Raw genomic sequence first — 11,870 nt, forward strand, 5'->3', positions numbered from 1 at the left:
GACGGTTCTTCAGGGCAGAAGGAGGGTTTCCCCGGCCCCAGGACCCCAGCCAAGCTTCCCAGTGCCCATCAGCCACAGAACAGCCTTCTTGGGGTACAGCAGGGGGCTCTCTCGTCCAAACACCACTGGCTCCACAGCCTCAGAGGGGACTCAGCAGTGACCCCTGTGGTCAGCTGTGCCCCATGCCTTCTCTGCCACTGTCAACAGTCCCAAATCTCAGTCCCCACGGAGCAACGCCCACTCCAAGCCATGGAGACAGCAAGCTGGGGCAGCCAGAGGCTGGACTGGGAGGTGGGACGTCGGGGTTCCAGTCCCAGCTCGGGGCGACACCTCAGCACATCCTTCCTCCTCTCTGGACCTCAGTTTACCCATCTGAAATTAGGGATGGGGGCAGCCCAATGCCTAGGACCCTTCCAATTCTAAGTGTCTTCTGCATACTTACATTTATTGACTGATTTATTTCACAAATGTTTATTGAGTGCCTACTGCATACCAGGCCCTGGGCCTCAAGCTGTTCTCTCTGGTGAAAGGCTCCTCCCCCTCCTGGGCCTCCCAGTCTCAGCTTCCTGCAGGAAGCCTTTTCCAGGCCAGCTTTGGGGTCTCTCCCCTGCCCTCCTCCAGCCCCGACCTTCCTATCACAGACTTATCGCTCTGTGTCATCTGGTCTGTTTATCTTGTCTGCTTCCCTCTGAATTGTGGCCTCCTGAGGGCAGGATCACGTCTTGCTCCCCCGACCCATTTGCAGGAATTCCAGAGTAGTGTTCTGGAAATACCTCTTGGGCCACTGAACAAAGGAATGAATATGTCAATTCCAAATCTCTCTCCCCCTTCCCCCGCCACCCAATACAAAACCCTCAATTAACCTTTTGTCTCTGCAGCCTCTTCGCCAAACCAATCCCTGGGAACCCACCAGGCAAGTCCCAAAGCTGACCAGGGTCCTTCCTGGCATGTCTCCCACTTCTGAACTGGGCGACCAAAAGGTGCCCACAGGCATATGTGGCATTTCAAAGTGTTCAGGGCTCCACTGTGGGGCTGACACCACCTGGGGTTTGATGGGAGCCCAGGTCCCGATAGGTTCTGTGCCCTGCTCCACACTGTCCCAGCAGACCCTCGGTAAATATTTAGGCATTAATTAACTTCCTCCAGGGAGCGGTGACTCAGGGCCAGATGTAATCTCCCAGCTCCGGGGGGAAAAGGTGAGCGCCCCAACCTTTCTCAGGTGCCCCAGACCAATAAGGCCAGCCCTTCATTCCAAGAAGCCTGGTCTCACTCAAACCTGCCCCCCGGCACACGTGTGGACGCAGATACTCACACACACGTGTACACCCAGTGCCCTGGACGGTCTGTAGTACCCTGCTCTGAGCCGTTGAACATCCGAACAGAAGCCTTATGTGTGACCCACCTATTCTATAAACGTTTGTGAATTCCTACTGTGTGCCCCCCAATCTTCGCTACTCCCAGGGCACCAAAGAGCTCAGCTGTTCCACTGCCTCCTGCAGCAAGTGTTTTCTTACGACAGCTGCAGCAACTCCCCCGTCCAGGCCACCCCAAAAAAGATCAAGGGTTTTATTAATCTGGACAACTGCTCAGCCCTCCCCACTAGCCACTTCTTGATTCTTGAGAAGGAGGGGAGACCAAGTGAATGCGGGCCCCAGACAGGAGGGCCCAAAGAATGGGGCCACGCAGACGGGGCTGACCACTTCTCAGCTGGCCCCAGGGAGTGGAAGAGCCTTAGCAGAGCTCAAACTCACCTTGGGGCAGAGGCTAAGTGGGGGGGAGGGGGGGCCTGGCTCCCCTGCCCCCAGCCTGTAGCTAGGGAATCCATTTCCATCCCTACCTGGTGTCCCATCTGGACCCCCAGGGTTAGGGGGTGCAGCTGTGAGAATGGCTGTCGATGATGAGCTGAGCTTGGAGAGAGATTTGCTCCTTCACAGATCCTGCAGGCCCTGGTCTCACAGCAGTTGTCAGGAATAGTGGTGGGGTGTTGATGAAGTCAAGGTTACGTTCGCCATGAGCTGAGCCCTGAGAACTGGACTCAGATCCACCCAAGGCAGAAGCAAGCAGCTGATTTCAAAGAACCTAAAGCAAGTTCCAATCCTGGAAACAGACCTGGGTTCAAATCCTGCCTCAACCTCTTCTTGGCTGAGTGACCTTGAGCAAGATACATATACTCAAAGTCTTAGTTTCCCCCAACAAATTCTCAGCAAGCACAGAATGAAGGTCCAAAATCAGCATTAATAACACATTCTTGAGATGTGGCACATATATACAATGGAAAATTACTCAGCCAATAAAAGAAATGAAATTGAGTTATTTGTAGTGAGTTGGATGGACCTAGAGTCTGCCATACAGAGTAAAGTAAGTCAGAAAGAGAAAAACAAATACCGTGTGCTAACACATATATATGGAATCTTAAAAAAAAAAAAAAAAGGTTCTGAAGAACCTAGGGGCAGGACAGGAATAAAGATGCAGACGTACAGAATGGACTTGAGGACATAGGGAGGGGGAAAGGTAAGCTGGGACAAAGTGAGAGAGTGGCATGGACATATATACACTACCAAATGTAAAATAGATAGCTAGTGGGAAGCAGTCGCATAGCACAGGGAGATCAGCTCCGCGCTTTGTGACCACCTAGAGGGGTGGGATTAGGGAGGGTGGGAGGGAGATGCAAGAGGGAGGAGATATGGGGATATATGTATATGTATAGCTGATTCACTTTGTTATAAAGCAGAAACTAACACCATTGTAAAGCAATTATACTCCAATAAAGACGTTAAAAAAAAATTACATTCTTGGAATCATGCAATGTGCCAGACGCCATGGGTCCCAGACGTGACGGTAGAACCAGATAGGACCTCCCGCTTCCCTCCACATGCTAATGATATCTCAGAGGTGAACTTCAAAAATAAACGAATGGGGGCTTCCCTGGTGGCGCAGTGGTTAAGAATCCACCTGCCAATACAGGGGACACAGTTTCAACCCCTGGTCCGGGAAGATCCCACATGCCGCGGAGCAAATAAGCCCGTGCGCCACAACTACTGAACCTGCACTCTAGAGCCCGCGAGCCACAACTACTGAGCCCACGTGCCACAACTACTGAAGCCCACGTGCCTAGAGCCCGTGCTCCGCAACAAGAGAAGCCACCGCAATGAGAAGCCCACGCACCGCAACGAAGACCCAACGCGGCCAAAAATAAATAAATTTACTTTAAGAAAAACAAATAAATAAACGAACGAAGGCTTTGTGTGTCAAGACAGGCCCTGGGGAAGTAAGGAGCAGTATATTTTTATTCTTACAGGTACTGTCACATAAACAAGTTCCACTCCTGTGTGTTCCTATCACCAGATCACCAATAGTATAGAAGATGCCCTTTCTCACAGTTCCCCTAAAATGTCAATCCTGGCTTCTCTGGGTGGGGGCAGAAGAGGTGCTTCTGATCACAGGGGCTCAGACCAGTTTGAGATTGTTCACAGATGGCATGGAAAGGCCAGAGCACTGGATCTGGAGCTGTGGGACCTCAGGCAAGTCCCTTCCACTGTCAGTGTCCCAAGTTTCATCTGAAAAGTGGGGTACGTGCTCCCTAAATCTGTTTTTACCCTTGATGCCTGGCACTGAGTAGATGCTGAAAAATTGTTTGAGGAAACAAACCTGGAGAATTCTTAAGTCTGAGGGGAGACCCAGAAAGTACAGAATGGGCTGGCTGGGTCTCTTTACTCCTGCCAAGGGATGAAGTAGGTGCTGAGGACAACAGGCCCAACGAAAGAGGAAACTCAGAAGAAATCCCAAGGAGAGGGGGAAAGAGCAGGAAGTTTGCTCCTGGGACCTCGTCCCACCCCAGCCCCGCCCCCAACCGCCCCCAAGGCCCACCTAGCCCTCATACTCTCTGTGAAGCCTCTTCCTCCTTCAGGGGCCAACCCTCAGGCAAACCACTTCAAAGACACCCTCCCACCCAGGCGCCTTGGACCCCAACCCCCCCTTTGAGCAGCAGTCACCCCCTTTCAGGCTTCCCAGTCCAGGAGGAGAGCGCCCTGGAGATCGTCCCCACCATATCAGGCCCCAGCTGGGAGGAGGTGACCCGTGAAATGGTTCAGGACAAGAAGGAAAACAAAAGTGTCAACAAAAGTTAAGAGGGCGAGTGCCTCGGCCCTTGGTATTCGCCTCCCGTCTGGAGCTCACAGTCCTGGTACCAATCCGAGCCCTGCCCCTTAGGAGCTGTGGGATTCCCACGAGTCACCCCACTCCTCAGAGACTCAGGTCCCCGCTCTGCCTGCAGTCACAGGGAGGGAGTCAGGGCGCTTCTGGCAGGGCCGGCCCCATCCTAGGCACTTAATAACAGTCCCTAGTGTCATTATTATTAGTTAGGAAGGCAAGGAAAGGTTACAGAACCGGTGATTAGGACACTGGATGTCAGCTCTCGGAACGCCTTTAGACCTCAGCGGTTTGCGAGGGGCACGCCTCCAAGCCTCCTCTATCAGAGGAGACCAAAATTCACCATGTTTTGGTTTCTCCCGTCAGACAAATGGGGAGGCCGGCCCTTCCCCGAGTGTTCTCTGAATCTCCTCAGCCCAAAAGTCAAGGAGTCAGGCCCAACATACTCGGCGGCTGAGGGTACCTCGAAATCTCTTTCTCCTGAGGAGTCCCCAAAGGTCAAGCCGGCGGCCCCACTAGTCTCTTGCAAAAACCTTGCGTCCCGCGGGTCACCCGGGGGCGGTAGGTATGAAAGGAGGTGCCGCGTGGCCGGGAATGGGAGCCGCGCTCACCTGCCGCAGGTGAGGCCCAGCCGTGCGGAAGGGGGAGGAGCCGTAGCAGCAGCACGCAGGTGAGCCGACCCCCGGCTCCCAGGAACTAGGCCGAGGGCGGCCGCGGGCTCCAACGTGGCGGCTGCGAGGCGACCCATGTCGCAGACAGCGGCCTCGGTGGCTCCGAGTCCCGCGCGGCGCCGCAGCCACAGGAGAACATTCGAGGCAGCGGCGGCGTTGGAGGCCCGGGGTCCGTTCGGTATTTGAATAGCACAAAGGAACCGCCTTGGTCTGATTGGCCAGTCTAGTGGCCCCGGGGCGGGTAGCGTCTGTCACTCGGGAGGTTTGGGGCACTCTTATTGGCTCATCCGGTGTGGGGCGGGGCCCGGACGCCCGGCTAAATAGCTGGGGCCGGGGCCGGCCGAGGCTCATTGCTTTGGCGCCGTCTGGGGAGCACGAGCCCGCGGGTGGCGCGCAGCGCATGGTGGCGGCTCCTCTCGGAGCGCAGCCGACCCGCTGACCCGGACTCCGTTTCCCCTGACCAGCGCGTCCCGGAGGCCGGCTGGAGGCCGAAACAGCAGCAGCATTAGCAGCAGCAGCGGTCGCGGCTGCTCCGCCGCAGCCGTCTCCGCGGGAGCATGGAGTGCGCCCTGGACGCCCAGAGCCTGATCAGCATCTCCCTGCGCAAGATCCACAGCTCCCGGACCCAGCGCGGCGGCATCAAGCTGCACAAGAACCTCCTGGTGTCCTACGTGCTCCGCAACGCGCGCCAGCTCTACCTGAGCGAGCGCTACGCCGAGCTCTACCGGCGCCAGCAGCAGCAGCAACAGCAGCAGCCGCCCCACCACCAGCACCAGCACCTCGCGTACGCGGCGCCGGGCATGCCGGCCAGCGCGGCCGACTTCGGCCCGCTCCAACTTGGCGGCGGCGGGGACGCGGAGGCGCGCGAACCTGTCGCCCGGCACCAGCTGCACCAGCTCCACCAGCTCCACCAGCTGCACCTCCAGCAGCAGCTGCACCAGCACCAGCACCCTGCGCCCAGGGGCTGCGCGGCGGCGGCGGCCGGGGCGCCCGCGGGCGGCGCGGGGGCGCTCTCGGAGCTGCCCGGGTGCGCCGCGCTCCAGCCGCCGCACGGCGCGCCCCACCGCGGGCAGCCCTTGGAGCCGCTGCAGCCGGGTCCTGCGCCGCTGCCGCTGCCGCCGCCCGCGCCCGCCGCGCTCTGCCAGCGGGACCCTCGCGCCTCGGCCGCCTGTTCCGCGCCCTCCGCGCCCCCAGGGGCCGCCCCTCAGGCGGCTACCGCCGCCTCCCCGCCCGCCTCCCCGGCCCCCGCCTCCTCCCCCGGCTTCTACCGGGGCGCGTACCCGGCCCCCTCGGACTTCGGCGTGCACTGCAGCAGCCAGACCACCGTGCTGGACCTGGACACTCACGTGGTGACCACGGTGGAGAACGGCTACTTGCACCAGGACTGCTGCGCCTCCGCCCACTGCCCCTGCTGTGGCCAGGGCGCCCCGGGACCCGGCCTGGCGTCCGCCGCCGGCTGCAAGCGCAAGTATTACCCAGGCCAGGAGGAGGAGGACAACGACGACGAGGACGCGGGCGACCTGGGGGCCGAGCCCCCCGGGGGCGTCCCGTTCGCCCCCTGCAAGCGCGCCCGCTTCGAGGACTTCTGCCCGGACTCGTCCCCGGACGCGTCCAACATCTCAAACTTGATCTCCATCTTTGGCTCGGGCTTCTCCGGGCTAGTGAGCCGACAGCCGGACTCCTCTGAGCAGCCGCCGCCGCTCAACGGGCAGCTGTGCGCCAAGCAGGCGCTCGCCAGCCTCGGCGCCTGGACTCGAGCCATTGTCGCCTTCTAGGGACCCCCGAGGGCACGGGGACCCGGGGCCCCGCGGGGCTGGGGACAGACAAAGACTCGGCCAAGGGGCGAGAGGAGGGAACGAACGGGCACCCGGCCACTCGGGGCTGAGCTGGGGGCGAGCAGAGGGAGATGGCTGATGTTTTATAAATTGTAAAATAAAAGAAAAAGAAATCTAAGATCTTGGACTTTATTTTTGCAGAGAGAAAAAGCGCCTATTTAAGTATGCTTTGTGTTTCTCCTACTCTTTTTTTTTTCTTTTTATTGTAGTGATTGCAGTGGTGTTTAGAGAGGAGCCAGCCACGTGAGGAAGGGCTGCTGCCCGGCGGAGCTGCCGGGCAGCCGGGGGCGAGGCAGGGCGCCCGGACCGCCGGGGCGCGCTGGGGGCGCAGCGCAGGAGGGCGCGGGGCCCGGGGCTCCGATTCCAATCAGTTGTCAGACCTAGGAAGCCCGGCGCTCCGTTCTCCCGAGTTCCTCCGTGGGGTGAGGAATGGGTCTTGTGAAATCCTGAGCAAAAACAAAGGCAAACTCTATCTCCGAAAGGGACGTTTGGGTCACATTTCCTCTCTGGGGGCGGCCTCCAAAGTTCTCAAAATGAGAAGGCAGAAATGAAAACACTTCAACTTTTTTTTTCTTTTCTTCGCGGGGCGGGTGTCTTGAACCCCTCCTCTCCCCGCCCCTCTGGCTCTGTTCTCCTCCCCTCCTCCACCCGTCTTCCAGACTCGGGGGTGGCGCCCGACACCCCGACACTCTCGGACACTGTTTGGGGAAGGGGTGGGGAGCGGGCACAGCCGACTACATTTCCCATCATGCCCAGCACTGCGGTCCTCACTAAACAAAAAAGGAAGTCGATTCCTTCACCTGGATCTCCGGCGGCCCCGAGGGAGGGAGGGGCCGGGACCGCCGACTGCGTTGGAGACTTTTCACTAAGTTCCTGGTCAGATGTGGTGTTTGTGTGTGTGCTTCTAAGTTGCACTGTCCTGGTTCAGCCTTCGGTTGCATTTCATGAAACCAGCATTGTTCGAGCCTGTGACAACCCCGTCCTGTGTCTTCAGCTCGATAGATCTTGTTTAATTTAAAGCCTTTTGTTGTAAAAAGGTGGGGTTGGTCTGCAGCCCCTCTGGTTCTCTATCATCAGCACCATGTGGACTCCAAAACAAGTTGCCAACCCTTCCTTTCTTGGCCCTTCTCCCTCATTCCCCTGTATTTTTGTGCATACTGAATTGTATATCACCGGGTAAAACTGTTCAGATTTGTTTAAATTTATAATCTTAATAAAAAGTCGATTATAGAGGATGGCGGTGCCTTGTTTTCAGGTCAACCTGGAGGTGGAGGGGAGGATAGAGGGTGGTGAGGAGAGACCCCTACCCTCCGGCAAACCCCAGCTCTCCTGGGCCTGGGAGGGCAGGATCTGCCCACAACCGCAGGGCCGGGGGTGGGAGCGGAATGGGGGTGTGGTGCTGGTTGCTGGGGAAGGAGCCGGCGCTGCGCGCTTCCCGGGCCCCCCTCCCTAGAGGCGCCTGCTCCCCACGGGAACCGGTCGCCCCCAGGGTCTCCATCAGGAAGCCGAGCGAGCCTCCAGCACATTTCCTGACCTGCCAGGGGCGCAGGGCCTGGTCGGCCTCACGTCTGAGCTCTCTTCGGCTGGGGAGAGCAGCCGGGGGGCTTGCGGGCCACCCACACCCCCCGCCCTGCGCCTCTGCCCGCACGTCCGCACATCTTGGGCTGCAACTTGGGGAAGTTTTTTCCTTTTCCTTTTCTTTTTTTTAAGTTGAGTTTGTTATCACTGCTCGGTGCCACTTGGTGGTGTGCTGGCGGCGTCTCCCTCCCTCCTCGCGCCCCTCCCTTCTCCCTCTCCCCTCCCCAGTGGATGGAGGCAGGAAGGCTCCAGGCGCGCTCTCCCCGCTGACCACCTACGGAATGACCTCAGAGTGGGAGAATGTGCCAAGGCCCCGAGGAAGCTCGCGTCCTCCCCCCGGAACCAAATTCACATCTGGAGCCGCACCTCGGGCTCGGGGGCGCGCGGGTTGGTTCCAGCGTAAGAGGGGATAGGAAGGATTGAAGCCGGGGCGGAGGGGCGGGGGGGGGGAAGAAAGAGAAAGAAAGAAAAAAAGCAAAGTGGCAGCTTGCTATTTGATAGTGCCTCTCTCTCTCTCCCCGCCCCCCCACCCCGTCCCTGGCGGTCTCCTCAGTGCCCTCTCGCTCTCTTTCTCGCCCCTGCGCTCCCTGAGCTTTGCTGCACGAGCCACCCCGCAGGACGACTCACGTCCCCGACCCCAGCCTTCACGCCTCACGCAGCGAGAGGAGGCGCTGCCGCCGAGAGGCCCCGCACCCCAGTCTCCGAGAGGCGGACGCAAGCCAGTCCCAGGAGCCCGCTGGGCTCTGGGTCCCGGTGTCGCGCGAGGCGAAGTTCTCAGGGACACTCCAGAGCCCGGGGGGCCGCGAAGGGCCCGCGATGGGGATGGAGGAAGAGGGAGACTATGGAGGCGTGAGTTACGGGGAGGAAAGGCACCTTCACCCCCCCAGGGCTGTTTCCTCGGCCTCCCACGGGAAGAGTCTGGAGCTGCTGAGGAAGGGTAACGGCGTGTCGCCCTCCTCCCCATCCTGCCCCCCACCCCAAGTCCGAGGAAGAGCTGTTTGATGCGCGGTTTTGATTCAATCCACCAAGCCAGTTGCCAGAGCTCCCCCTAGCGCTCTTCCAGGGTGCTGCAGCGGCAGCGGCTGGGAGTGGGCGAGGCACAGCCGGGGGCGGCGGGGCTGCTGGGGGCTGCTGGGCGCCCACCTGGGGCACAGCGCTGCGTCGGGATCTAGCCCTGGCTGGAGCGGGAACCGGGGTCTGCGTGCATCCCCACTCCAGGCCCGCGGGGAGGAGGGGGCACGTGGTCGGCCGCCTTTGTTGGGAGGGCGGACCTGGGCCTGGGAAGGGACCAGCCGAGGGGCTTGGGAACTCCCACCTGTCCTTGGGGCAAAGGAGTGTGGGCGGTGGCCTACGACATAAGAGCTCTAAACTCAACAGGACCCCGGACCGGGGTTCTCCTCTCCTCTGCCAGGTTTTCTGAGCTTCAGCTGCGGTAAGAGACCTCAGGCACACTAGGATCTAGTGAACCCGTGGGAAGGGGGAAGGAGGGCGCGGGAAGCACCTGGAAGAGAGGTGCCCTTCCACCCAATTATCTTTTCAGGGCCCAGGGACCTTGGGTAGCCACACAAAGCGTTAATGCCCTGAGCACAATGCACAGTGACCCAAAACACAACCCCCTGGCCACCTACCTCTCACACTAAGACATTCCACGCAAAGTCGTAACACAAGCAGTGCTGATGTTACAGTACACACCACACTGAAGGCCGCACCTGGCCAAATGCACCGTCCCCAACACGAGACGCTCTAAGGAGCATCCTCACTCCACTCAAGGCCACGCCCCCTCCCCTGAGGTTGGCACAGCTCACAGCGTGCTCTCCCAGAACATCCTGAGAGAATAATACTCCCCAGCTGAGCGCAACCGAAAGGCTGAGGGGAGGGGGGGCGTGGGGGTGTGGGGAGGATACGGGCCGTGAGGGTCTTGGGAAAGGGGGAAGGGGGCAGGCCAGCAGACAAACCAGGAGTCCAGAGACCCAGATCCACAGACAAGCCCTGTTCTTTCCAGGAAAAAGACCAAGCCAGACCCCACAAGAGCCCCCAGGCAGGACTTAGTGTGGGGGGCTACTTGAGGAAGCAGGGAGATTGGAAGAGACTGGGGGACTTAGGGAGTGATGAGACGGAGCTTTCAGAGAGCAGCAGTTCTGGAAGCGAGAGCTCCAGCAAGCCCCTGGTCCCCCCAAGTTAACCAGCGCACGCGCGCACACACATACTTCCCTCAGCTCCTAGAACACCACAGGTCCTGCTGTCCTTGATACGTGGTGTAAAGCAGAACCAGGCTCCGAGCTGTGCTCCCAGCAATGTGGAGCCGCGGGGATAACAGCTGATAGCCTGGGAGAGCTGCAGGCTGCCCTCCAGAGAAGCCAGGGGCTGGGGATGCCCTGGGCTCCCAGGAGGGTCACTGTGTAGCATACTGAGATCTGAGTGCTACTATCCTATGTGTGTGTGTGTGTGTGTGTGTGTCCGTGGGTGTCGCTCTGGTGCGGGGCATGTCTTTCTGCATCTCCATGCACGGGACACACATTTGCAGGGTGCCCACTTAGTGCCTGGCCAGTGCAAAGCACTGGGCTGAGTACTGAGAGAAAGAAGAGCAGATAAGGGGACAGCAAATCCCTCTGTATGTATTCACTCAGCTAATTTTCCCAGCTACTCTCAGAGATAGATACCGTGAGCATCCCAGTTTTAGAAATGAGAAATCTTGGCAGAAGTCACATGACAAAGAAGTAGCCAGTCTTTCTGTTGGAGCTCACAGTCTCGTGGAGAAGAATGTATAACATATTACAATGCGCTGTTGATGTTGTCTAAACAGTAACATTGTTAAGTTCCAGCTGAACCTGAACTAGCAGGGTGGAGGGATGGAGAGACACACAGGACAGCGGTGTCTGTATCCCACCCCACTGAGGGCAGGGACTGACCTCTTCCTGGGATTTGTCACGTACTTTATGGTAGGGAACAATGACTTGAATGGAACCAACTTGGGCAAAAGGTGGCATTTCTTGGTTCGTGGCTCTGAACTGTACCGTGGGCAGGGGTGCGGCTGGCTTCAGGTACAATTGGATCCAGGGGCAAATCTCCAGATGCTCTCTCTGCCTCCCGTGACTTTCTTCTCTGCACTGAGCACGCCACTCTCCTACTGCAGATCCACTTCTCATGACAGCTGTAAGAAGCAGCTCCTGGACTCCCATCCCATGGCTTTTCCACCCAAGAAGGACTGTCCTCTTCTCCTGTTTCCAACCCAGAAGATCTCAGGGAAGGACCCTGTCCTGTCCCAAACCTGCAGCCAGGGTTGGACGGGGCTTGGTCGTGCCCACTGGAAGCTCATGGGCAGAGAAGGGACGCTCTTCTCAGAAAAGGGTGGTACAGGTGACAGACCAAAGATGTCCTCCAGAGAGAGGGGCTGCAGGCCAAGCAAAAGGAGGCATTTTCACGTGGGACATGGGGAAACCCAGGACACAGGCATGGTTGCTTCAGGGCCTGGGTGATTAAGTACAGCCAACACAGCTCTGGAGAAGAAACATTCCCTTGCTTCTTAGCAGGATAATGAGGCCTCAGGGCCATCTGATGCCTCCCAGCGTTGCCACTCAGGAATCACCAGGGGAGGGGAAGCTGCAGGCCCCAGGACAGGGGCAGCAACAGAAGCCAC

At 58.8% G+C, this 11,870-nt stretch overlaps 1 protein-coding gene across 1 annotated transcript; it reads left to right on the forward strand.

Annotated features, from left to right (window-relative positions):
• The first annotated feature begins 5,172 nt into the window (after window positions 1-5,172).
• IER5L (immediate early response 5 like) lies at window positions 5,173-7,885 on the forward strand. Its single transcript, XM_032636415.1, has one exon. It carries the CDS (start codon window positions 5,378-5,380, stop codon window positions 6,593-6,595), a length of 1,218 nt encoding a protein of 405 aa, XP_032492306.1. The 5' UTR covers window positions 5,173-5,377; the 3' UTR covers window positions 6,596-7,885.
• The last annotated feature ends 3,985 nt before the right edge of the window (window positions 7,886-11,870 follow it).

The sequence above is a fragment of the Phocoena sinus genome, chromosome 6 (genome assembly GCF_008692025.1).
Source record: "Phocoena sinus isolate mPhoSin1 chromosome 6, mPhoSin1.pri, whole genome shotgun sequence".
NCBI classification, from domain to species: domain Eukaryota; kingdom Metazoa; phylum Chordata; class Mammalia; order Artiodactyla; family Phocoenidae; genus Phocoena; species Phocoena sinus.